Genomic DNA, 27,911 nt, shown 5'->3' with positions numbered 1-27,911 from the left:
GCATGAACTCCGTCTTGCACCCTATGTCCCCAGCTATCTATCCAAACTTACCCCTGAAATAGAAGTCTTATTGAGCCCACGGGCTGCCATAGGGCCCAATTTTTGTGTGTGAACGTTCCAACGCGAAAAAGCGCGAAAATGAACCTAGGGGTTAAGAACTATGAAAAAAAAAGTTATGTGCCAGAAGGTTTTGGGAACAAAGCTCATTTGGTGCCCCAAACGACCCACAGGCTGCCCCGGGACCCAATTTTTGTGCGCGAACCTTCCGGTGCAAAAAGCGCGAAAACGTACCTAGGAGTTAAGAACTATGAAAAAAAGCCATGTGCCAGATGGTTTTGGGAACGGAGCTCGTTTGGTGCCCTCAAACGACCCCCGAGCTGCCCGGGACCCACTTTTTAGCGCGAACCTTCCAGTGTGAAAAAGCATAAAAACGGACCCAGGGATTAAGAACTATGAAAAAAAACTATGTGTCATATGGTTTTGGGAACGAAGTTCATTTGATGCCCCAAACGGCCCTGCGGGCTACCCCGAGGCCCAATTTTTGTGCGCGTACCTTCCGACACGAAAAAGCACAGAAATGGACCAAGGGGTTAAGAACTATGAAAAAAAACTGTATGCTAGACAGTTTTGGCAATGGAGCTTGTTTGGTGCCCCAAACGGCCCCCGAGGCCCAATTTTTGTGCGTGAACCTTCTGGCGTGAAAACGGACCCAGGGGTTAAGAACTATGAAAAAAAGCAGTGTGCCAGATGGCTTTGAGAACAGAGCTTCTTTGGTGCCCCAAACAGCCTTCGGGGCCCCACGGGTTAAACCGTGGCCCAATTTTTGTGCGCAAACCTTCCGACGCGAAAAAGTGCGAAAACAGACCCAGAGGTTAAGAACTATGAAAAAAAGCCTAAGAACTAACATTCAAACAATTCTTGCAACGAGTACATGATCTCACGTGCAATGACCATGTTCTCAACCCTTTTGGCCAAAGCATCAGGTATGCTAGCCAATTGTGAAGTTGGGCCAATGAATTAGCCTTCATCCACAACTCATATGCATTACGAACACTTCGTAGTGCAACAAGGTTAGGGACTTGAGGACACTCCTCAACCATGACAAACTCGAGGTCGTTAACCACAAAATATGTTTTAATGGACTCTTTCCATTGTATGAAATCGGTCAAACTAGAGGCATTTAACGCAAAATCAAACATGTTGCTGAAAAAAACAAACACATTGACCTATGTTAGGTTTTAGCAAATACTCATTGAAAAACATACAACATCCAATATGGTTTAGCAAAACTGAAATGAACCTCGTGTGCCATCTAGTTTCACAATGACGCTTCAAAGGTTAGGACAAAAGCCGCCTTAGGGTGGTTAATTTATCCCTCCTCTGAATTGAGACATTCTCAACTAGTCATTAATACCAGAACAACTCTTGCTCCTACAACGACTAGCCATCATTGATTTGGTCAAGAAATCATTAACTTAACAATTTCCCGTAAGTGTAACTTGTCATTTTAGGCCCTCGAGTTCCACCCCAAGCAGCCAATCTGAAGGGAAAAAATCTGATTGGGGCAAAAACTAAAGTGACCCTATCCATTTCTGGAGTTCACATTGATATTGACCAACTGCACAAAACCCATCCGAAGGGGGTTGCTCCTAGGGAGCCACGAGGGAGTGTAAGAATGATATCATGGTGCGAACCAATGAAGGAGACTGCAGGACATGTTGACACACACCTTTCACCCACTTACAATAAATACTCTCTCCGTTCACCTTGATATTGACTCATGCAAACACCCTCCGAAGGGGGATGCTCCTAGGGCGAATCTCACGACGTGAACATTCAGGGAGAAACCTGAGTGGAATCATTGACATATCATATATATCTCTTCCTGCCACTAAGTATTTTATAACCTAAGGTTTAGTTTACTTAGAAAAAACACGACTAAGGATTTTAACTAAGTGACTTTTAAGGTTTACCCAAAAGTAACTTTTACCTTGGAAAGTTGAACAACTTTTGATTATCATCCATTAAACTCTTTAATGGAGTCTTTGATCAACTGTCGCATGCTTGCAGAAAATCTATCTAATTCACCTTTCCAAGTAGGTTCCCAAGTAGGGGTGTTCCGTTTCTGTAAGCTTAAGTATCCCAGCTTAGACAGAACCCGCCTTAGACAAAAGATCCCTTATAGATAGATTTAATACAATTTTAATCTTTTATGCCAATCAATTTAATCCTATTAAATCGATTTAAAAAGATTAAACTTAGGTTGTTAATCCTATTAGAACCTTCAACTTAGGTCTATCTCAATTCAATTTTAAAATCCTTTTAAAACATGAGTTCACCTAAGTCCACATGCAACTCTTTCTTATTGATTTTAGTTCTAATTTTCATTATAACACTTATAACAGAAACAACCAAAATGATCCACAACGCAAAACAAACATATACAAGGCATTCATAACGCTTACAAATTAGTCTAATTGTCATGCTCCATGCATTGTTCATTCATTGTTACTTTTATATAACACTTATACAACCAAGCAAACATGGTTCCATTCACCCTTATATTATAACTCTTACAATATAAAGATGATGCATGTGTTCGGATTGGTGTCCTAATTCTCCCGGAGTCTCATTTTTTTGTAAAGATACACATTGTTTGATGAATAAAATAATTGTTATTTAATTTTGGCATTTACTCATATCCAATAAACAAAACTCCTTGGTTATCTTATGTGAACTTAAACATGTATATGTGATATATAAGTGGATCATGCCTTAAGTGATAACCTAAATAGGTTTGTAGTATAAGGATTAAGGTGGGATGCCTGATCCTTGTGACACTACGGATACGGTCCGTTTTGTAGAGGTTTGCAAGTGTTGTAAACTACTACAGATGGTAGATCCTGACCATTCATGTGGAGACATGCGAGTGGGGGTGTCCTATACAAAAAGTTTGTATAATACCTAGACCACAGGATGATTAGACTTTGTATATAACGCGGTTGATACTAGAGACTTGCATCTCACCTAAACGACCATACACGACCTCAATCCTGAATGTTTTGGGAACTCCTACCTTTGATGGCGGTCCTTTGATTAGTATGGGTGAGAGTGGCCAGATTGCCATCTCAACATGCCTACCTTTTTGGGGACTTGTCTAATCTGGGAGCTGGGAACTCAATCCACAAGATGGAATTCACTTCTTTCCTGAAGCAGGGATAAGTAAAGAGATTGCTCCCTTAAGAGTTGATTCCAGGGCTTGAACATAGTGGCCACAGCTTCTCTTTGGAAGAGAGGACTCAGTCATAGTAATACTATGACTTATTAAGAGGGATCAATGGTACTTAAGGAGTTAGATGTAACTACAAGGGTATAATGGTTATTGGCCCAACTGTACTTACGAGCGATCTGTGAAGGGTAAGATGAACACATAATATATTTGTGGTAAGGAAAGTTTAGCTGTCGGTCTTTATTGCAGTGTCTGGTAGTTAACGGATGGTGGATCCCATGACTAAAGAGTTTAGTAAGTTATTTATGTACTGTTGGAGCTTCGAGCTACAGGTCCATAAGGTCACCTTGGTAGCTCAATGGATTCAGTTGAAGATTAGTTCTTGGTATTGATTTAAAATGTTCAAATTGACAAGAGGTATTTTAATTATATATTATATAATCGGTATGATCTATGAGATACATCTAGTGGAGGATTAATGTAAATGAGATTTACATTAAGTACCATGGAATAGAAAAAGAACTATGGTTTATTCGTTTCATGAGATGAAATATTACAACTATAGGTTATAAATAGAGTATGATAAGTTGGTTATCAATTATATTTATAATAATATTAATTATTGGATAATTAAATATTTTTCTCTATTAACGAATTGAGTGGGAAGTTATTGGTGGTTCATGGTAACTATGAGATAAAAGGAAAATTGTTTTCCTAATTTTAGTAAGCTTTTTTTGGCAAAAATGTTTTGAGATTTCTCTCAGAAAAAGAATCTTATGGAGCTTGTCAAGTAAATACAGATTTACTAAGTAACAACTTGTTTTAGTAAACGATCGTGTAATGTTTGTAGGCAACAGACACTGAGCTAAAGATGAGCTAAATGATCGCTTAGCTTTTGCTAGACGATCGCTTAGCTTTAGCTAAACGATTGGGCATCGACCTATACGATAGGTTTCTATCTTCTCCCACTTGCCCAATCGTGTACACGATTGTTCATTCCTCCTTCATCTGCCTCATACCAAGTCCTAACAAAGCCCACCCTTTGGATTCTCACACCGAGAATACCAAGGTACTCTTCTTGGTGGTGTCATACTCAACTCGACACCATCGAGGTTCTGTGGAGGCCATTCGTGTTGCTAGGGAGTTCATGACTGAGGCGATCACTGAGGACGAGCGAAAAGTGTTTGTGCACTGTTGCGGATTGAAGTGTTCAAGGTTGCTGTGTTTGAGCGTTCATGAGCAAGGAGTGTAGAGACGAGTCGACAAACATTCGTAGCTTTTCTCCTTGTTCAATTCTTGTTTCATGCTGTAATTTCTATATTGATTGCATAACTGTATGTTTTGTTTACGACTATAATTTGTAATGTTCATTCATGATTGTAATTTGGAATAATCTATTTTCCGCTGCTCATGGAAATCTCGAGTTTGATTTCCTTCAACATGAATATGTTTACTGCATGCATAAATATAACTCTTATGTTTCATAATGCATGTGCATGCTCTCTTATAATTTCATCATGCCAAAATCTATATTATAACACTTATAATATATGATGCATGAATAATTGCATAACCTAAGGTGGGTTTTAAATCTATATGTCATACACTATGCCATATAGACCAATATACATCACATGTACATTAAACAAAAAGTTGATGAACTGGGATAATTAGCCTCAAATCCTCAAAACCAAAGCTAACTATTACAAATAGCAAAGAGTCTCTAGTTCAAATAGACGAACTGGATCTTAAACCATCCGGTCGAAGTCCACGTCTCCTTGATCATCTACCAAATTCCCTGTGATTGATTACACGAAAGAGTAAACGCTTTACTCAATCATTTACCAACTCTTCCTGAGCTAAACGATCGTTTAGCAATGATCGTGTACCTTTACTATGCGATGAAGCATGAGGCACGCGATCGTGCAGCGCGCAACATACAATGCAAACCTTAAATAATCATCTAACGACAACGATGCGATGAAGCACAATCGTCTAAACGATCGCTGAGCGAGCGCAAGGTATCACATACGAGTGATCGTGTAGTCAGTGACTATGCGAGGAAGCATGCTAACTACACGATCATTTAGTGGACGCGCCTTTTGTTAAACGATGAGCATCAAATGCTCTATACGATCGTCTACCTCCAGTGTCCACATGATTGGGCAACAAACGCTACACAATAGAGCAAACACTTTACCCCATCATTTAGCTATCCTAAACGATCGTTTAGTAAATACTACACGATCGAGCAGAACATTTCTATGCAGTCGTTTAGTAAAAACTCAACTATAGTTTACCTTAGGCTACACGATACGACCAACTTTGGTCCTCTTCCTTGCTGAGATCTACATCTCCATGCTTCGAAACTTCATCACGAACGACTCAACAAACTCAAACACTTTGAATTACATACTCGATTGCTTGTTAATTATGCCCAAAAATGCGAGGGCCCTTACAAATTAACACTTTGTAACTTCAAAGAAAGCTTTAAATAGAGGCAATTAACCCGTAAACATTCATCACACATCCACAAACGCATTTAACACTTAAACGCAATGCAGAAAACCTTAAAACCCACCACGATTGTAAAAGCAGTTCAAAACAAAAGTGAAATTTAGAATATCAGAACAACCTGGCTCTGATACCAATTGAAGGAAATTAGACATGAGGATTTCCATGAGCAATGGAAGGATCGTTCCAAATTCCATTCGAAATTGAACACTAACAATTACAGTCAATAAATGGAAACTAACAAGTCATGCAAACAAGAAATTACAGCATGCTAAGATGATATCAAGGGATAGAGTATGTGTACCTTTGAAAAACCATTCTTCAAACTCCCTCAATCAATCTCCAATCGTCCAAGAACAGCAACTCAGCCTTCGAACGCAACGACCAGTGCACAACATGATCAACAGCACGAACACAAGGATCACGAACCCAACAAATGGCCTCCAGAACCTCGAATCAATCGACTTGTGTGAGGACACCACCACAATGATTATCTTGGTATTCTCGGTGTGAGAATCCAGGAGTTGTGAGCTATGTATGAACTTGGCTTGAGGAAGAGACAGGAGGACAATGATCGTGTAGACGATCGAGCAAATGGGAGATGACACAGTCTATCGTATAGACGAATGCTCGATCGTATAGTAAATGGCAGCCTATCATATAGACAAAGCCACGCGATCGTTTAGCTACGACCAGCTGAACAGACTATTGTATAGTCAATGTGCACAATTGTTTAGTCTCTTTATAAGCTATCGCTTAGTGAAACACTTTCACTTGATAGCTTTTCCGTGAGAAAATTTCTGAATCAAGTAATATCCAATTTTTGGAAAACATTTTTCCTTTTATCTCACGGTTACCATAAAACCACCAATAACCTCTCACTCAATTGGTTATTAGAAAAATAGAGATAATTATCAAATAATTAATATTATTATAAATAAATATGATATTTAACTTACCATATTATATTTATAACCTATAGTTTTTGGTATTTCATCTCATGAAACATACAAACCATAGTTCTTTTTCTATTTTATGGCATTTAATGTAAATCATATTTATATAAATCCTCCACTTGATGTATCTCATACACATATATAATTGAATTTTCTCTTGTCAATTTGAACATTTCAAATCAACTCCAAGAACTGATTCTCAACTTGAATCCATTAAGCTACCAAGGGGACCTTATGAACCTGTAGCTTGAAGCTCCAACGGTACGTGAATAACTGACTAAACTCGTTAGTCACGGGATCCACCATTCGTGAACTGTCAGACACTTCATTAAAGACCGACAGCTGCACTCTTCTCACTACAGATATATTTTATCTCCATATCAACCAATCAACGGTGTGATAACCCTTCACAGATCGCTTGTAAGTATAGCTAGGCTAGTTTACTGTTTTGCCCTTGTAGTTACATCTAACTTCTTAAGTACCACTGATTCCTCTAATAAACATAAATCATAGTCCTACTATAACTAAGTCCTTTCTTCCAAAGAGAGACTGTGGCCACTATGTTCAAGACCCGGAATCAACCCTTAGGGAGCAATCTATCTACTTACCCCTACTTCGGGGAAGGAGTGAATTTCGCCTTGTGTAACTGAGTTTCCAGCTCCCCAATCAGACAAATCCCTAAAAGGTAGGCTTGTTAAGTTGGCAATATGGCCCCTCGCACCCATACTAATCAAAGGACCACCCTCAAAGGCAGGAGTTCCCAAAACACTCAGGATTGAGGTCGTGTATCTATGGTCGTTTAGGTAAGATGCGAGTCTCTAGTATCAACGACATTATATACAAAGTCTAATCAGCTCGTGGTCTAGGTCTTATACAAACTCTTTGTATAGGACACCCATGCTCGCACGTCTCCACATGAATGGTCAGGATCTACCATCTATAGTAGTTTACAACAGTTGCAAATCTCTACAAAGCGAGTCGTATCCGTAGTGTCACCAGGCTCGCCACAAAGAAGGATGCGATCACAAATAATGCGGGCGACAGAGCAAATTTTGGGGTTGCATCTTTCCTTCACTTTTTTTTATTTCAAATTTTGCACTCTCGCATCTCATTTTAACTTTGATAATGTTATCATCGCATCCTCTTTAGTCGGCACAATCATTAAAAATTGATTACTTTAGTAAGTCACCGCATTGTTTTTCTATGCCAATTATGATTTCAATGATGAAACGCATGCCTCTATTCTTCATCACATGCACTAGAGTCAACTTAATTTTAGGGCAATCAATTCATGAAATATTTCTAGAAGTTAGTGGTCCACCAGCTTTCTTTCAAACTAACTTTTACGAAACCTCCTAAGAACATCGCATGAATTCTTTCAATCTTTCAGCAATGAGGACATTGTTGCGGTTAAATTTGGGGTGCGGTATTTATTTTCAACCTTGTTATTTTTAGGCACTCTCTAAAAAAACATCTAAAAAAAATCATAACGTTGCGATCGAATCCTACTCATAGTTGGATGTTCGCATGACACACATGAGGGCAAGTCAAAATGAAGGTAGGAATCGTGATCAACGCAGAAATAAAATTATCGCAACTCTGCTGCCAAATGCGCATGAGTTTAGACAGAGAAAGAGTGTCTTGTTCATAGTTGGATGCTCACATGACACACGTGGGAGCAAGCGAAAGCGAAGGCTAGGCACTTGTATCAGCGCAAGGTCATAGAAAGAACACCAAAATTACGCAAGGATAAAAATCATTTGAAAACACCTCAGTTGAAAAGTTTTTTTTTTTTTTTTTTTTGAAATAAATCATGTGATGCCTGGAAACAAGTAAAAGTCTTTTTGAAGGTTAAACTTGTGGTCCCTAAATTTTAGAAATATTTTAAGAAGATACCTGGATAGGAATTAAGGAGATTTTGGTACATAGGATTTGAATAAGGCAACCTTGAGAAATCTAGGAAAGAAGAAGGCGGTCGACTTTCTAGAGAAAATCTTTAGTTTATGCTTGAGGACAAGCATTGTTTTAAATTTGGGGGGTGTGATAACGGGCAGAAATGCACATTATTACAATGCAAAGATATAAAACAATCAAGGATTGCGACGATAAAATATGTACAAACGTGTCCAAAAGCAGTAAGTATAGAACATTGTGATCGCATGCGTCCATCGCATTAAAGCAGCTAATTTACGTATTTTGTGCAGGAAAATGCATTGGTGCAAGGTAGAATTGCGATCCATGGAATTCAGCATCCGAACGCATTAAAAGATTGCAACCGCAAGGCTATGTGAACGTATGCGTTCGCGAAAATCTGCTCAAGAAGGTGGCCACATAGAGACGGCGCATCAAGGTGGAAGCTTAATAAATCACGATGAGACAGAAAGTTGAAGACAGTCGAATCCGAATTAAGTTGACAAGCCTTTAACGACACACTATAGCACACTCAACTTTTCGGTGACAATTAATCGGCGCATTAGATAGAGAATTAATGACATCCCATCAGTGCAATCATTTGAGAGAAAAAGCTCTTCACCTTGAAGCTCTATAAATACTGAAGGCCACCTTCATTAAAGGGGTTCCACTATTCAGAATTTGAGAACTCTTCTTCACCATATACATAGATAGTCATAGTCTGTAATTGTATATACTTAGAAGGCGAAGGCGAGAGAAGAGAGAAGACGTTGAAAGATCATCCTGGTTAGCTCGGAAGAGTGCCGGGAAGCATTGAAAATGGAGAGAGGGTCGACTCTTGCTTGCAAGAACATTCTTTTGGGCAGAGTAAAGAAAAACTCAGTGTAAAAGCCTTGGGAAGCAAGGCATTGCTATCAGGCTCTCTATCCCTATTTTCCATTGTCAAGTATTCTGATCTTATTTATAAAATAAAATTTGCATCTCTACATCTGTTTACTCTCTTTACATTACGCATGAGTAACTAAATTGTCAAATGGGTTGAGAAGAACTTAGCTAGCATAACCTGAGATCTTCACTTTATGCGATCATCTTGTATTATATATGCGTCATTCGTCCTTTAGAGATGCTCGAGAGGGTGGTCTAAGGATAGAATCTAGGCCTGGGAAAGTCAAATTAGAATCTAGACTCGAGAGAGTCAGATTAGAACCGCATAATCAAGAGATAGAAACTTAGGAATAAGTTCTATTTGTTATTAACGCATCGTATGCACCCTAGAGATAGGATATGATAGTATGCGGTCACCTTATATATGTGTGCATCATTCATCATCGCATAGACAAGAATAGAGACTTAGGAATAAGTCCTATCGACATCATTGCATACATCGCATGCGTCCTAGAAATAGGAGCTATGGCATTTACATTGGAAGATGAATTGCTGCTCTGTGTGTGTAGCATGATCGCATAGCTTGAACGCAATCTCAGGAAGCGCTAGCTAAATCCCTTCTCAACCCGTTCCCCCGCATACTCATTGTAACTTTCGTTGTTATTAACTCTTTTCTCAATTCCGCCACATAGAATCTATACCTTAAACAAACATACCAACCAACTTATTGTTTTATTTGTCAACGCAAAGTAATCTGAAATTACCATCGCATACTGTCTCCATAGTCTCTGTGTTTGACCCTAGGCTTACCAGGCAACCTAGTAGGATTTATACTTGGATTTTGCTAGGAAAACTTGCATGCACAATGCATACACCACCATTGCAATATATATCATTATTCCATCATATTAACAACACATCTAGGACACCCCCGCTCGCATGTTTCCACATGAATGGTCAGGATCAGACCATATGTAGTAGTTCATAACACTTGTAAACCTCTACAAAGCGGGTCGTATCCGTAGTGTCACCAGGATAAGGTATTCCTCCTTAATCTGTATACTACAAACCTTTTAGGTTATCATTTAAGGCATGATCCAGTTGTATATCTCATATACATGCTTAAGTTTACATACAATAACCATGGATCTATGTTCATTGGATATGAGTAAATGCAAAATAAAATAACTCTTATTTTATTCATAACAATGTGTACAATGTTTACAAACTATGAGATTTCGGAAGTATTAGGACACCAATCCCAACAGAACCGACCCCCAATCGATCTTATGCCAATTTTCTCCTCTTCTCACCTCTCCACTTGTATTTTTCTCCCTTTTTCTCCCCATCTCATGTTGGAGTGATGTCGGGATTTGTCTTCTCCATCTCCATGGGAAGGTAAGTTCTAGCTATTTTCTAGTTTAGGGGATTTTGAAACAATGTAGTTTTTGGGAGTTTTGTTTGAATGTAATCTTTTTATTCTTGTCTATGCGTTTCAATCCGAATTTAGTGTTCATGAATTGCATGATTTTTATTATTGATTGACAACCAATGACTTTGTGGTGTAATTCTAATGCTTGGAGATAACTTGTAATATGTGACATGAAATTATAGGTTAATCCTATTAGAAGCAATAAGTTAGTTAGGCTTGCGATTCATTAGGCCTGAGATATGTTGCCTAAAAAGAATAGTATTGCTCCTATCAACCTAGAGAGAAATCATAGTCATACATTCATCCTAGCGTTATCCCTAAAACTTAATGTGATTCGTTAATTTGTATGAAACGGATTTGTTTTCTATGTATGTTGATTAATTAGTTAATTAGGACCATTGATTGGGATTCCAATCAATTGGGCTAGGCATAATCAAGAAACTAAACTTGCATTTAAACAACTCGATGAACAAGAATTACATTGGTCAAATCCAATTCCCTTAAGCTAGGACGTTTCCCTTAATTGCATTTCTATCTTTTATTTTCTCATATTTTATTTTCATGCACTTTCAACTATCAATCCACACCAACCCCCCTCCCCCCTCCAATTTATCTCTTTAACTAAAAACGAGCTTCGATGAACTAATCTTCTACGCTTCTCTGATATTCGACCTTGGACTTGCCGTTTGTACTACCAGTTAATATAAGCAGTTAATTCGGTGATTTATAAATATTACTTGTGTAGCGAGGGTTTATGGGCGATGATAAACTTAACCCTACCAGCTGAATGAGTGCGCTTGACTTGAAGAAGCGAAGCGTCGAATATTTTTGAAGTAGAAGCCTTGGAAGAGTGTTTGTACCTCCAAAGGGGCTTGTGTCTTTAAGAAGTGTGCAGCTTCGGGAGTTTAGGAGTCTTCTGCTTGTTGGTGAAGTCTCTCTAGGCTCCCTGAAATGTAGAATTGTTGACCTCTATGAATGAGGAGAGCTTCTCTATTTATAGAGTTCTTAGACGGGCTTCATAGGCTTGGGCTTGTTGACCCGCGGGTCTGACTCTAGAGCCCAATTAGTTGGATTTGGGCTTGGTTGATCCATGAGTATAGCTCTTAGGTTCAATTAGTTGGATTTGGGTTTGATTTGACATCTGGGTCAAATTCAACCTATTTTTGGGTTTAGAGACTTTAACCCAAATAATAATAATATTAAATTGGACCAAGTTAATTTTATCTAATTCAACGGTCATGATGAAACCACATGACGTCATCAAAATTCGTCTTCAACTTCGATTTGGGGCCACTGTCAACTCCTAATTGGTCCCAAATTTAATATTTTGGAATTTCATCATTAATTTAGTAAACGACGTGGCAATTTGTGGTTGGTCCAAAATTTCTCCTTCAACAGTCAAAAAGACAAATTAATGGTATAATAATATAATAAGATGATAATGAGTACAAGGTGATTAAAAAAATACAAAAAATGATAAAATTTAAATGAAATATATCGTTTATTAGATGATAATATGTATAAAATATTAAGTAAAATCCTAACCATGATAAAAAAAAATTAATCTGAATTTAAAATAATAAAAAAATTTAAAATCTAAAGATATATTACTAAATTAAAATCAAAGTGGTGATAAATAAATTAAAGACCGATTAATTATGAATATTTTCGAAAAGTGATTAAATCAAATTAAAATAGTTATGAAACCGCCAATTCAAATTTTAAACTGGGAGAAAAATCTAACATCTTTATCTCTTGAATCCATTAGGTTTCCTCATTAGGAACATGTGGTTCGGTATTACCAAAAATTAGAAACCGCAAAATTTACATAGTGAAGAAAGGCAAAAGCTCTTACTCGAATGTGTGACCAACAGTTGCATTTGACCAAGTTAAAGCAACATATCCTCTTATATCTGACAATTCCCTTTACACTGTATTTCTATTGAGAATTGATATACAGTCTCATAATAGACGATTCCATTTATACTATATATCTATTGAGAATTTATACACGGTATAACAATTAAACAATACTCAAAAAAACTGTTAATCAACCATACCAGGGGAAATTTGAAGATTAAAAAAAAATATATGTCATGTGCATAGTGTTGGATTTTATGTTCTAAAACTCGTGGTTTGGAAACAATAAAACTTATTCTGAAAATTCAATAAGTTGTTATTGAAAATATGAATTGCTTATTTTGTTTTAGAAATAAATCAAATAAACTAAAAGATCCATGACTATTATATGAGTACTTGAACTTTATGTGGAGACATAAAAGTGGACCAGGTTCGAGTAAATAGTCAAAATGATTTATAGTATATAAATAAGATTGGGTGCCTTATTCTGGTAACACTATTGGATGTGGCCCACTCTATAGTTGTTACAAGGAGTTGTAAAGTGCTACAGATGATGTGATCTTAATTCGTACATGTTATGACATAAGGAGTGGGGGTGTCCTGTGGAATGGGTTTGTATAAGATCGGACCATGAAATCAGTGACTCTTACTTTATAATGTTGTTTATTGTTAAGACTGACTATATTAAAGCGATGACCTAGGTAACTTGACCTTAATTCTGAGCTAACTATGAACTCCTGTTTATTCGGGATTATCCTTAGATTTGCATAGGTGAGAGTTAGATCAATAATGTCGGCTCAATAAACCTCCATTTCAGGGGTAAGAATGGGTAGATAGATGGGGACATAGGGTGCAAGATGGAATCCACTCCTACCTATTTTTAGGGATAATAAAGAGGTTGTTCCCTTAAGTGTTGACTCCGGGTCTTGAACAAGGGGCCCCACCCTCTCATTGACCCGAGAGGGGCTCGTTTTGTTGATCGGATCACATACCAATTATTTATTAGAAGATTAGTGAGACTTAAGGAACAAGAGGTAATCTCGGGGGTAAAACAGATATTTGACCCAACCGTTATTATGAACAACCTGTAAAGGGAATCATGGTTATATCGAGTGAACATAATATATTTACAGTAAGGGAAGTGCAACTCTGGGCTTTAGTGGAGTGACCCAGTAGTTAACGAATGGGAATTAATTCGGTGTAAAGAGTTTAGTCAATTAATCTCGAATCGTTGGAGCCCATAATATGTAGGTTCACAAGGTCCCCCTACTAGCTCGTAAATGGATTAGCCTTAGAGTAGCATGATAAGTTAATTTGAAATGTTCAAATTAGAATTAAGGGAATTAGTAATTATATGTGATATAATTACACATTTAATTTTGGAATTAAACGAAATTGGAGAATCAATTAATATTTAAATAAGATTTAAATATTAAATTCATGAATAGAGATTCATGATGGAGAAATTTGTGTAAAATTAATTTAATATTTGATATTAAATTATTTATTTATTTATTTATTTATTATTAATTTTATTAGAAAATTAATTAATGAATTACTGTAAACTTAATAAATTTTTTGATTTTTGAAAACAAAATTGATCTTGGAAATCAAAATTTGTAAAACAAAATTAGAAACTTGAAAATGGAAAAAGTGGGAGATCTCCACCATCTAACCAAGAAGCTCACTCATTTCCCTATAACACGCTTTTATCATAAATCTTATTATTTTTGTTTTTTTTGACAAAAATCAAAAGACATCTCTGATTTTGCTATTTCCTCCAATTTTCCAAAAATCAAATAATTACGAAAGAACAGTTCAATAAAAAGGGGAAGAGTATGTGGGCCTCCCTAGAACATTGGGCTCTTGGGCTTTGCTCATGTATTCCAAGATCATATGTTTGAAGATTTCCTTTGGTTTCTCTTTACTAAAAGCCTCTCTTTCCTAGGTTGCACATAGTTGGTTAAGGCTTGTTGAAACTTCTTTCACTTGAATTACAACTTCTTGAAACAAAATGCTAAGTGATTAATATCTTCTTACATTTTTTTTATGGGTTAAAAAATCAATTGATCTTATGGTTTTTAATTTTTTGAGCTTGGTCCATTTGGTAGGCTAAAATTGATTATACCAAAAAAAAAAAAAAAAAATTTACTGTTTTCTAATGAAATTGTGATATTCTCAGTTTTTTCATAGTTAAATGTCATATTTAACTTTTTTTAACAAGTATTTTACTTTCAAATACTACAATTTAAGTAAGAATTCAAACTGTTGTCTTAAAAGAAATATCCATCTCTTAATTAATTGAATGGTGTTTAGATCAATAACTATATAAAACTTGAAAATATAATAGAAAATCTTACTTTTTATTCTTGAACTTAGATGATTAAGTCAATTTTAATAAACTTTCATTCCTATTAATATAAACTTTGAACTCAAAGAAGTATTACACTTGATACCTCCTCAAAACTAAATTTAATTGTTCATAAACCAACCAATATGTCATATCATAACTAACAAAAACATTCGAACACATGTCAAACAAAATGCTCAAACCAAATTTAAAAAGGAGAGAGAAAGAGAGTCAAATCTAGCCACAAAATCAAACATATAAGAAACATGTGAACATATAACAACAAATATTCGAATCAAATAAATTCGATGTCAAATATTCAAATCAAATAATTTAAAATCATCGAAGACAATTAGAAAAATAATATCGACATAAATAACCTATTCCAAATCTTAAAGTGCACAGACAGTTTTAGATTTATTCAATTATAAAATTTAAAGTCATATTTACGAATTCATAATTAAAATAGTTGCAATCATAATAAGGTTACATTCATGTATCAATTGTAATGAGTCTCAATCACAAGGAGAATGAAATTCTTTTGATTGTGTTTATTACACATTGATATAATAGTAATAAAAAATCTATTGGTATTGTTTACTTCTATAGGTTAACATAATGAAAAGGGTCAATGATGAAAAATTAGTAAAAAAGAAGATACGTCTCACGTAATAATCAAAGTAATTAGATTGATGATTCTCACTTCCGCAATAGAATTATGTTTGTTGATTACGAATTTCATGGTGAGACCTATATTTCATTACAAATATAATTATAGAACATTGATAAATAACCACAAACATAATTAAATAGGTCATAAGTGAGACTCAACTTTTCAAATTAAGTTGATGGATTACATAAGTAAACATGACCTAAATTCAACACATATTCAAGTTTATAGTTTAAATACATAAGATGACCCATTTTTCAAACAAAGCCCCAATAAAAGCTTGCATTCTTCCTTGTTACCCTGGGGGAGCCGGCAGCGTATTTGGGTCCCGCTATCTTAAACCCTTTCTATCCAAGTTCAGGTTTGCGTCTTGCTGGAGCTGATCCTCCCAGAAATTTTTGGTTTCTAAGAAGAAACCCTCCTATCAAAATTGTGTTTTATTCATAAAAAGCTTCGATTGAGGCCAGCTATGGCGACCCACCTTCTTTCTCCGCCCACCCACCTTCAAACTTCCATTAAAATGGCCCTTCACGTCCCGCTTCTTCTAGCGCCCAGTGTAAGCTCGACGACCCTTTCTTCCTTTTCTCTTTCTGAAGAATTTTCTGTCATGCTTGAGTTAGTGGGTGGGGTTTTAATTCGAGAATGCATTTGTTTTGTTTTCCATTGTGGATGAAGTTAATTGGTAATTGAGAAACTTTTTTGATTGAATTGATGGAAGAACCCTGGTATGAATTTGAGGGTGATGGTGATTTGAAAACTCAATTTGAAGGAGATGGTGTTGTCATGAAAGAAAGGAGGGACCATTCAAGAGGGAAGAGTGCGGATGATAGTTATCATAGGAGTGTAACCATGTGGAGAATATATAGAAGGATCAAGTTTATCCTAAGTGCGGATGATAGTTATCATAGGGGTGTATCCATGTGGAGAATATATAGAAGGATCAAGTTTATCCTAACTGATTAGCTTAAATTTTTGGGTTTAGTGTTACTTGAATGTGATGATAAGGTAGGGGCTCTCAGTTCAAACTCCTGTCATGGTATTTCCCTAGGAAGCATAAACACTTTAGTTTGATTAGCATGTCCATATCTGACACGTGTCGGACGCTTGGACACTCAACACTTATTGGACACGTATCTGACATTTGGTAGTGTAACAAATGTGATTGACATGCATAGCTACTTGTTGAGTAGATTAAAGACACATATATGATAATAATAATAGATTTGGAGAGCAAAATACATCAAACTAAGTTCTTTAAGCATATAAATGCATCATCTATTTACTTTGATTTTTCTTTTGATATAAAAATGATATATATTTTTATAAACGTGTCTTTGTCGTGTTGTGTCCTAGATTTTTAAAATCTGATGTGTCGTTGTGTCTGTGTTGTATCGTATCCGTGTCTCGTATCTATATCCGTGCTTCTTAGGTATTTCCTCTTTATTCCACATTAATGGTATATGTGTTAAAACTATCTGGGTGAAGTGGTATGAGAATATTTGAAATGATTGAACAGTTGAAGAAGGAGATGAGAATATTTGAAATGATTGAATTTGCTCTAGTTTGTTGACTAATTTTTGTGGGTGAAGTGGTATTTTAGTCAATGAAGAATGGATAATATATCTTCTGCCTTTAAATTTTAGCTTGTGCAGTGTTTAACATTTCTTGTTGACTGTCAAACGGACTTGAGGCTTTGCTTACCCTGTTGCCTTTCCACCCCCACCCACCCCCCCCGCCAATTGATATATCCAAATTTATACGTCATGACATTGTTGGTTGAGTCAAGCTATCTCAAGCAATTTGTTTACAAAATTCATTCTTACTGTAGCGTCGGAAACCAGAATGCAGCCACATAATGAGTTTGGAACCACATAAAAGATTTCAGAATGCTAGATCTGTGGTCTCTTGTGCTATGAATATGACTGCAGGACAATCAGATGATTCAGGAAGGGTAAGTTGGGATAGTTTGAAGAACAGGGTAAAACAGCTCTGGGACAACTCACCAGAGCCAGTGAAGTGCTTCCCTTGGAATGAGGCATTGGATAACTTCATCCAGCTTATTGCTGATCTCATCTTGACGGTTATCAAATACTTGTGTGTACCATTACTCGTCGTTACCTCCCTTAGCGAGATGTCCTACTGTGCTCATGAAAAGAAGCTTCTTATTGTCCCATTTCCATTTATAATTGGCTTCTCCATTGCTGAGGTCATGAGACAGACAGCTTTAAGTCTCTCTCCAATTCTTAAGGTAAGAGTTCAGGATCACCTCTTCATTATGTTCAAGACATTAGTTGAATGGATCGTCATGGTGGTTTAGACAAATCATTGGTCTTGTATCCTCCATTTTAGTTATGTTTTTATGTCATCCTTGTTGAAGCTTTGATAATAACGTTTTCTACTATTTATGGATTAGTTAAATAACTCTTATTTATGTGTGAGGCAAGTTTTTCAACTATCTGATGTAGCACTTGTTATTTCATTTTAGGTGTTCTTTCGTAACTTTCCTTATTGTTTCTTTTGGTTAACTCCTCCATGTTCTTCGTCGTCTTTGTAGCATTTTTTTCATTTGAAATGGTAGTCATTTTTGAAATGCTATAAGCTAGGAATGCTTAAACATGTTTTATTGGTCTTCCCATTGCTTATTTTTCTTTGAAACACACTCTAGAATACATTTTAAAGAGCTGTTTGAAGTTCTTCATTGACTTCTAGTTTCCTACAATCTACATTGTCTATGAGGAAACCTTAAATTATAGTGTCAAGTAGCATGTTAGGAACCAAGGTAGTATGAGCTACCTTTGTCCCACATTGGTTAGAATGGGATGACCAATGTGGTGCTTAAGTGACTTGGCTTTCCCACCTCAATAGCTGGCTTTTGGGGTGTTGTTCTCCAAGGTGCTTAAATAATAATGATCTGTGGGGGAAATTTAGTAGGTTGCTGAGGCATTGTCTTTTTAGTCACGGATGAATTCCTCTTCTGATCATTTCGTAACAATTAAATTGCTGAGGCATGGTAATTGTTTTTGTTGTTTTTTGTTTTCTTCTGTTTTGTTTTGTTTTTCTGAAATAGAGTGACAAGTTAGAAGTTTTGTTCTTTTCTATTAACCACCTTTTCCCTCTTTTACAGGATCTAGAAGTCCCATGGCATTTGATCACCATTGCAATATTCTTCACTCTCATTAAACTGCCTGGCCCATACTATCCATATTGGGGTCGCATATTCATTCCCCATTTCACAAATGGAGGTTTATTCAGAACTTTCTGGTCTTTGTTTCTCTGGTTTAGAAGACCCCGAAAGACATCAATGTTATTGAAGCATAACAAGAATCACCTGGATACGAAGAGGAATTAATTGAAAAAGGCATAGAGAACATTGGACCAGGTATTACTACTAGGAGAGAGAGAGAAAAAAGTACTGTAGCTCAATGCTTGTTAGAGTCTAATTTCATTCTCATGCCTCTATTTGAGGACTAATTATGACTTGGGTACCTCAAATACTGAGGCCAAATTTAATAGTAGCTATTTTATAGGAATGTTATTGGTAATAATCAATATTAGTAGGGTATCAAAGGTATGTCAATAATTAGTTAGGAGAGTTGTTATTGTGGGTGGGAAAAGGTAAAGCGTAAATGTATGGATTGATTTAGTTGGTTTAGGTTCGAGTGATCTTAAGAAAAGGAGGGTCCAAGTACCACAATTTTATTTTATAATAATTATTTTTTAAAATAAAATCTGGAGTTAAACATGCAGAGGTTGGGGATCTGAACCTCTAGCGGACAGTTTATGCTTTAAGCAGTTGAACAATACTTAGGTTGGCTGTAGTTCTTTATTTTTTATATTTCAATATTGTCTTAGTTTTCTTTGGCTTCTTTCGTTTTGTCTCTCATATCGGTTATCGATTACGCGTGAATTTGTTGTTAAATAAGGTTCTTGTTCTTGATTGATGAATTGTAACAAATACAAACTAAGAGATGAATCAAATAGTTCCAGAACAAATGGTTAAACAGAAACACGATAAACATCACCACCATATTTGTATTGTTTTACATCTGTGTAATGAGATCCAATTATCTGGCTCTGGCACTAGCAGATGCAATTTGTTCCGTGCTTGAAATTTTACACTCTTGTCTATGTAGGATTTCCTGGCATGTCTTGTAATCTTGTTCTCTTTCCATTGTTAAAACGCTGTCAATCAATTATCTTTTTTCTTGTGCAGATGACATTGCTGGCTTCATCAGAATGAAGTGATCAATCGAGCAAGTGAGCGAGCGAACTGATCGAGAGCTTCTTATAGCACGAGACAGATTCTTTTTCATTGAAGGATCATTTTCCTGATGGACAGTTCCAGATTAAGCTTTAAATGAAACCCAATGTATTTCCAATTTCCTTCTTTCTTTCATGTAGCACAGAAAGCTTTGGAGGCCATGTTTACACTTCAATTCCTTCCTAAACTTTAAGAAAATTAGTAAGGATGGTGTGTGTGAGAACAACTGTAAAACAACCCCACATCACCACAACTTTTTTCTTTTTCTTTTTCTTTTTAGTTCATTGCAGGACAGAGATTGAACCCTCGACCATTGATATAGTAATTGGTATCTTTATTAGCTCAGATGGACCATAATCTTGGGGTTAATCTTCTGTGTAGAAGTGGAATGAATGGTTTTTTAAACCAAGTAATCCATCCCAAAAGCTTTTTCACGTCCTAGAGAATTAAGGGGGAATTGTAAGTGATGCATAAAAAAATATTGGTGAAAATACCAATTTGGTTTCTATACTTTGAAGTTTGTTTAATTTTAGTTCATATATTTTCAAAATTTCAATTTTAATTCAGGTACGAACTAAACTCAAAAGCATAAAATAGACAAGCAAAACATTGCCTTAACCTAATTTCTTTTTAGATAAAAATAACTCGAGATGACTACAGGACTAAAGTAGTATTTGAACTTAAAAGTTGATAAAAAAATGATTTTAAGATTTTTTTTTCTAAATTGCATAGATTAAACTTGAATGTTTGAATGTATCAAGATAATTTGAATCTTTGATTTTTTAGAAAGGTAAATAATGTTTTTTTTACAATATGGTAGAGGAGATCAAGCCTTGACTTCAACGTAAATAATGTTGCAATTAGTTGAACTATCCCTATGTCAACATAAATTTACAAAATTGTAATTCGTGTTATTCTAACATTAACACAAATTTATAGAATGATCTTTTGCATCTAAAAAATGTGAAAGTAATCTAACCACCATCATGGTTTAAACTCGTATTCAAATCTTATATTTTTGTCTTTTAGTTCTACAATGACGAAAGTGAGATCGAATCATCAACTCAACGATGGATATATTTTTTTAGTAGAATAAAAATGGATATTTATCTACTCATGTATGTTGGAATGTGCATGTTACAAATCTCTAAACTTGAGAAAAGGTTGACTTTGGAAGAAAGACTTTTGGAATCCAATTTGGTTTTAAAAGCCCTACCACCGTTCGTCGTAACAAACCCCTCCACTCCCGGCCGCGCCATTTTCCCTTTTCCACCAACACCACACTGAATTTTGAAACCCCCTTTTTCAGTCTCTGCGGATTTTCCATCATTCCGACCGCCATGAAAGACCACGAGGATGGCGAAGAGCTTCACTCGGACACTAACAAGCGCAAGCTCGAAGAGAATATTCAATTGGCTAAGCAAAAAGCTCAGGAAATCGTTGCTAAGCTAGTTAGCAATGCCGAGTCCAAACGCCCTCGTTTTGAGTACGAATCCCCCGCTACCGCCCCTGCGCCACAAAACCCACCATTATCCTCCTCGACATTTCCTGGTAAGCCTTAGAAATATCTTCAATTCCTTTGCATCTAGGGTTTTCTTTTTTCTTTTTTTTTTTTCCTTTTTTTTTTTTTTTTTTGCTTGAATAAGAAATTAGGTTAAGATAATGTTCTGCTTGTCTATTTATGCTTTTGAGTTTAGTTTTTTTTTTTCTTTTACTCATTTGTGGTTGGATTTAGACTGCTTTGGTAGCATAAAATTATGCCTAAGTTGGGTATATGGATGAACTATTAACTTGTTTAATTTGTTGGACAAAAGGGAATTGGAGTGGGCCTTTATGGAGTCCTCTTGGGCACCGAGAGGAGTCATTTTGTGAAACAAAAGGGTAGTTTTTGTGATGAAAGTTCGAAGAAGCTTTCTCACGGTTTATCATATCAAATCTTGTTTTAAAGTTTGTCTAATTTGTGGGGGTGACATCAATTCATCGGCCATCTTATCCAAGGGTTGAGAAATCAATTTTGGAGAGAATTATGGAGTTTGTACTGATTAGAGCCTTATGGTGTAGGCATGCTTCTTATTGTAGTCTCTCTCTTTATGGGAACATGTGGTTTAATGCAAATGGAAATTTCCCTTTCACGTTTAACAATACGTAGTACCATGTTTTTACAAGTCGGCCTCAAGCTTGGGGATCTTTTGGATCAATCTTGCTTGTGTTTTGTGATCATTTGAAGCAAATATGGGAGAGAGAAAACAGGTTGGTACACAAAAGGTAGCTGACCTTTTTTCTAAAAAAAAATAATAATAAGGAACCAAAACTTGAGAACATATATGAAACAATAGAAGGGTATCCAAAAGAACTAGCTCACAAAAGGAAGTTCCACTGAAGAAAGGTACTCCAATCAAGTAGTTACAAAAAAAATGGTAAAGATACATAGAATCTAGCGAGGGACCATACGTCATAAGGGCCCATCTCCACTCTAAAGGTTCTACTGTTCCTTCCTCCACAAACCCCACAACATCACACAAACTTGGCTTTCCACAGAAACCTCCCCTTTTATTGAAGCGGTGAATGGCGAAGTAACTTCTTGATCATCTTCCTGTAATTTTGGTGTCTGGAAACCTAAAAGCAAAAATGCAAGCAATAGCTACATCATAATTCAGTATAAAGTGTAGCTCCAAAGGATATTGTCTAGGTCTTCCTCCGCCTTCCGACAAAGAATGCAACGAAATGACCTGACCAAAGAGAGTAGTTTCCTCATAAATCATAATCCAATATAAAGTGTAACACCTTCCACAAAAACGAAAAAAAAAATTCACCAAAAGGAAAATGGTTGAACAAGCAGTGAAAAAACGAGCTACAGAAAAGCCCACAATAGGGGCAGGACTCCAAAGGCAAATATCCCTTCTCCCGTTCTAAGCTCAAACTCCTCAACAAGTGATAAGAGAGCCATGTCATGTGTCATTTACCCATTGGGCAACAAATGATGAAAACAAAGTGATAAAGGAGAGCTCCCAGAGAGAACAAAGACATCGGCCATAAAATGATTTTGCATAGAAATCAAATGATATAAATGGGGCAACGTAAAGCTATAGATCGAGTGAGAAAAAGAAGACAGCTCATTGGAGCTTATTTCACAGTGGAAGACCCCCTTGTTGGTCTATAAGGAAACTAGGAGTGCAAATGAAAACTGATTAAACTGACTGAAGTGACTGTCGGTTCGGGTTAAAATCAGTTTAATTATTGAAATAAGAAAAATCGAAATTATTCAGTTGGTTGTGGGGTTACCAAGTATGAACTGAATATGCCCCGAACCGACCAATTGTATAATATGTGTGTTTGTGTCCGTGGGTATATATAATCTTACTGAATTTCAAAACATGATGGTGGTATAGCTGGTTAAAAAAGCGCCCTTTAACCTTTGGGTCTTGTGTTGATTCCCGTAAGTATACTTTTTGGTATGTATTACTGATTTTCCTTCTGTCCAACATAACCCATGGTCTAGGCCTAGCCTGCACGCCACTGTAGTTATACAAGGGGTAAACCGCCAGATGGAGTCAAATAAACCACCAGTTTGTTGGTTTAGAGCGGTTTGGTTGTGTATCTTTACGGTTTCGGTTCAGTTTTCTGATTTTCTTAACAAATATGGCGGTGGTTTTGGTTTGACACTCAAACTAGCCCGAATCGAACCACTTACACCTCTGAACGAAACTAAGTTGTCACTTGCGAAGGTTTTTTGGAACGATATAGAGAAGATTAGCATGGGCCCTACGCAAGGAATAAAATTAGGAATGATAGGAGACCTCCTTTTTGGTTGATGTTTGGATTGTATAGGAGCTAGTCACTACTCAATTCCTGATTAATGGTGATTATCTATGTAGTTGGTACAACAAGAAATTGGTTAGTTGCAATGTGTTGGATGGTGAGACTTTTTTGTGCAACATCACTGCTAGAAGGAACTTGTTGGAGGCAGAAATGGAAGATTTTGAGGCTTTGACAGGATGAAGATAGAAGAATATGGAACATTTAGAATTCAGATAACCTCTTCTTGAAGTCTTTATTCCTAAACCTGATTGTAAGTTCCTTTCTTCTGTGAGAGCTTCAATCTACAATCATCCTTCCATTCAACTATAACTAAAACATTTCATAATTGGTTTGCGGCCACGGTAAAAAAGAAGACAAAGATCCTTAACACTATTGACTATTGAGGTAGGCTTATGGAGTTTTATGAACAGAAGGAAACAATTGTGTTCAACGACAAGATTAGTGGGTGGGTTGATGTTATAGATCTAGCAAAGAGAAATTGTTCTTGTTGGATTTCCTTAATACCTTCATGTAGTATAGACAAAGAATATCTGTTTCTTTATTCAACAACAAAAGCATAGTAGTTTAAAAAATAATATAAATGATTCTTCAATTTGAGGCTGTATATTGTACAATCTCTCTGGGTTTGTCACTGAAAATCCTTTATTTTTTTTCCTTTTCTTCTATGTTTGTTTGTCTACAATAATGGATTGTGTAACTCTTCTTTACAAAGAACTAATTGTATTAGTTTTTAGACGTATAACTATGACATTGATGTAGTCTCAATTCCATAATTATTGCCTGTTACTTGAGATTCTTTTTTGGCATGTTTAATATGCTTAATAGTTCTGGTTTTATTAATCATACTCAAATAACTTTGCTTCATGTCGTGTTCACTTCTTGCATTAAGACATGTCAACATGCTTGGGCATCCTTGAGATTCACGCTGCTTTTTGTATTCTTTAAATACTGAAACTTATAGTTACACTTTCTATTGAAAAGAAACACAAATTTCCCATGCTAGATTTTGCTAACTTTCTAGTGTTCAGTTTCTTCTGGTGCTCAAGCAGGTCAATATCATGGTTTTCAAACTACGAGTAAGAAAATAAATATTCCAAATATTAAGGTACTTGGTTTTGCCATCTTGTTTGTCAGATAGATTACCATTTGACTACTGCTGACAAAGGTGATTTTTCCCCCCAAATCTGTTTGTAGGTTGGATTGATTATTGGGAAAGGTGGAGAAACAATCAAATACCTTCAACTTCAATCAGGGGCTAAAATCCAGATCACTAGAGATTTTGAAGCTGATCCACAGTCTTTGACTAGGGATGTCGAATTAATGGGAACTTCAGAACAAGTTAGCAGGGCAGAACAGCTTATCAATGAAGTAATTGCGGAGGTAAAGCACTGATTAGAATGCTATCATTGTCAACTTTTGTTTTGGAATGTGAAGCTAATTTAGGCACCTTAATGTAACAGGCAGATTCTGGGGGTTCTGCCTCAACCACAAATCAGGCAATGAACTCAAGTCAACCTGGAGTTGAGCAGTTTGTAATGAAGATTCCTAATAATAAGGTAATTGCTTTCATTGTGTTTTATCTACCCTTGAAGGTAAAGCTAATATTATGATAATAATCTTGTTTATAGGTTGCACTTGTCATTGGAAAGGGAGGTGAAACTATAAAGAGTATACAGAGCAAGTCAGCTGCTCGTGTTCAGGTATTATTTTAACATGTGTGAACTAGAGACTACTGAACTGTTTCGAATGCAATTATCGCTGGACGAAAAACAGCCATTTCTAAAATTAGCAACTGTGAAGGAATATACTGTTCAAATCTGTTTGGGGGAGTTTGGGGGCAAAAAGTGGAATAGTGAGCTCCAAGGAGTTGTGAACTTTTGGGGCCCACCATGTAAGAAGTTGATAAGGTATAAAATTGATGTTTTCTAGTAGTAGGACCCACAAACTCCTTAGACCAAACAAGGAGTAGAGTTCACAACTCCTAATTCCCAACTCCTACCTCTCAACTCCTTGGACCAAACACATCCTTTAGTTTTGTTAGATTTGTAACTTTGACTTGTCAGAATGGTTCGATGTCACATATTGTTTTCCTTCTCTTCTCTCTTCAACTTTTGAATTTGATAGAAATGAGTACTTAAAGGAAAACAAAAATCTCCATCTCATCATTCCAACATCTTAGTTTCCTTAACTCTGTTTATCCCCCACTCTGAAGAGTGCAGACGGGTTTGTATTAAAAAAATTCAAAATTGCTTAGTTGTCTTAGCTTGGTCGTCTTAGCCCTTAGGACGACATTATATGGCTCATTGCACTGTTCACATTGTACTCTTAATACTAAATGTGCTTTTGCTTCTTCATTTGGAACCCAATATGCAAGGTCATGCCGGGTATCTTAATCCGGAATGCTATTAATCATTTTACAGATTATCCCGTTGCACCTCCCTCCTGGAGATACATCAACAGAGAGAAGTGTTTATATTAATGGGCTGAAGGAGCAGATTGAGTCAGCCAAAGAGCTGATTAACGAAGTCATAAGTGGGGTAAGTCCTCAGGTACCTGTATTGTTCTTTGCATGTTTTTTTTATCAGAGGATGATTTCCTTTCCTAGTTCCTAAAGTTCTAAATGGAGCATGAGCAAATAACATCTGAACTGTCAACTTTTTTTCTAAGCTATGATCCTGATTTTTTCTGGCTTTACTAATTTTCTGCTGAGCTTCCTGTGGTTCGTTTATCTGTTATATTAACATGTCTGATGCCTGATTGAGAATCTGGACTGTGCATGAAAATCCATAGTATATTTCTCTACGTTTGGTCCAATTAATTTTAAAACAATATATTTGTTTAATTTATTTAGTACCTCTAACTAATGGATCTAGTGATTTGCTTTTTGTAATTTTCTTGGCAAGCGTTTTTGAACATTTGGCTCGTCTTTTAGCTAAGTTCAACTGCAAATTGTTCTCGTGTCCCTCAATAAGAGTGCTGAAGGATTTATTTCATTTTTTTGAAGAGATTGGCATACACTTTAAATGTTGATTATGCTCCCTCTCTGTAGAAACGTTTGGTATCTGAAACTACTAGCTATGCGCAACCGACTTACCCGCCTGCCAACAATTGGTCTCAAGCTGGACAACCTCCATTGCAGCAGCAGCAGCCACCGCCTCAATATGGATATGCACCAGGAACCTATCCCCCGCCTCCGGGGCCACCGTATTATAGCAACTATCCAACTCAAGTAGGAAGCTGGGATCAGGCGAATCAATCGACCATTCAGCCATCAGACCAAAGTACAGGATATAATTACTATGGCCAACAGTCTCAGGTCGGATCAGCTCCTCCTCCATATCATGACTATAGCTATGGTCAGCCAGCCTCAAGTGGTTATGATCAAAGCTACTCCCAACAAGCACCAAGTTATGGCCAAAATTTCTCAGGCCAGATTCCACCGAGTTATGATCAGCAGAACATGTACCTTAACTCAGGAGGTCCACCACCTGCTCTGCCACCAACAAATGGAACCTCTGAAGGTATATATCCCGGTGCAGCATACCAAGTTTCCACTGGGTACTGGACTTACCCAACCGACCCGACCCAGTCGCTTCCTCAGGCAGCAAATGACCAGTCTGGGTCTTATCAAATCGTTAGCGGGGGACATGCACAGCCTCCTGTGTATGGGCAGAGTGTGTACCCTTCTCCACCAGGCGTGTATTCTCAGGGAGTAACCCCCTCGGCTCCGGTTCCTCCACAGACAGTGGCTCAAAACCAATCACAACTACCATCAGTTCGCAGAGTTGAAACATCTGGAGATGGAAATTCGAACGGAGGGCAAAGCTCTGCAGAAACTGCCGATTCAGGAAGTTGATCATGGAGCAGGTCGCGTGTAGTTATATCAAAGGCTATTTTTGTTCGTCGTGCATTTTTTATAACTGATATAGATATAACATATTTTAAGAGTCATTTTAGAACCTCTGTAATGAATTTCACTCATTAAATGCGAATTTTACTATCTTTCCTATTCATATTTATTGGA

General features: G+C 36.6%; 2 protein-coding genes and 1 non-coding gene across 3 annotated transcripts; all 3 read left to right on the top strand.

The window, feature by feature from the left end:
- The first annotated feature begins 16,070 nt into the window (after positions 1 to 16,070).
- Positions 16,071 to 20,413, top strand: EMB1273 (embryo defective 1273). Its single transcript, XM_039033136.2, has 4 exons — positions 16,071 to 16,363; positions 17,636 to 18,055; positions 18,932 to 19,186; positions 20,021 to 20,413. The coding sequence occupies exons 1-3, from the start codon at positions 16,277 to 16,279 to the stop codon at positions 19,154 to 19,156; spliced, it is 732 nt and encodes a 243-aa protein (XP_038889064.1). The 5' UTR covers positions 16,071 to 16,276; the 3' UTR covers positions 19,157 to 19,186; positions 20,021 to 20,413.
- Positions 20,414 to 21,188: 775 nt separating this feature from the next.
- Positions 21,189 to 27,900, top strand: LOC120077735 (uncharacterized). The gene is made up of 7 exons (XM_039031708.2): positions 21,189 to 21,619; positions 24,916 to 24,992; positions 25,082 to 25,267; positions 25,348 to 25,443; positions 25,516 to 25,587; positions 26,308 to 26,424; positions 26,937 to 27,900. The coding sequence occupies exons 1-7, from the start codon at positions 21,409 to 21,411 to the stop codon at positions 27,741 to 27,743; spliced, it is 1,566 nt and encodes a 521-aa protein (XP_038887636.1). The 5' UTR covers positions 21,189 to 21,408; the 3' UTR covers positions 27,744 to 27,900.
- Positions 23,775 to 23,875, top strand: LOC120078859 (U6 spliceosomal RNA). Its single transcript, XR_005482139.1, has one exon. It is a non-coding gene; the product is annotated as a U6 spliceosomal RNA (small nuclear RNA).
- Positions 27,901 to 27,911: the final 11 nt, after the last annotated feature.

This window comes from Benincasa hispida, chromosome 5 (assembly GCF_027475165.1).
Source record: "Benincasa hispida cultivar pf3 chromosome 5, pf3_genome.v1.1, whole genome shotgun sequence".
Taxonomy (NCBI): domain Eukaryota; kingdom Viridiplantae; phylum Streptophyta; class Magnoliopsida; order Cucurbitales; family Cucurbitaceae; genus Benincasa; species Benincasa hispida.
The sequence above is the reverse complement of the archived record's forward strand: the minus strand, read 5'-3'. Positions and strand labels throughout refer to the sequence as shown.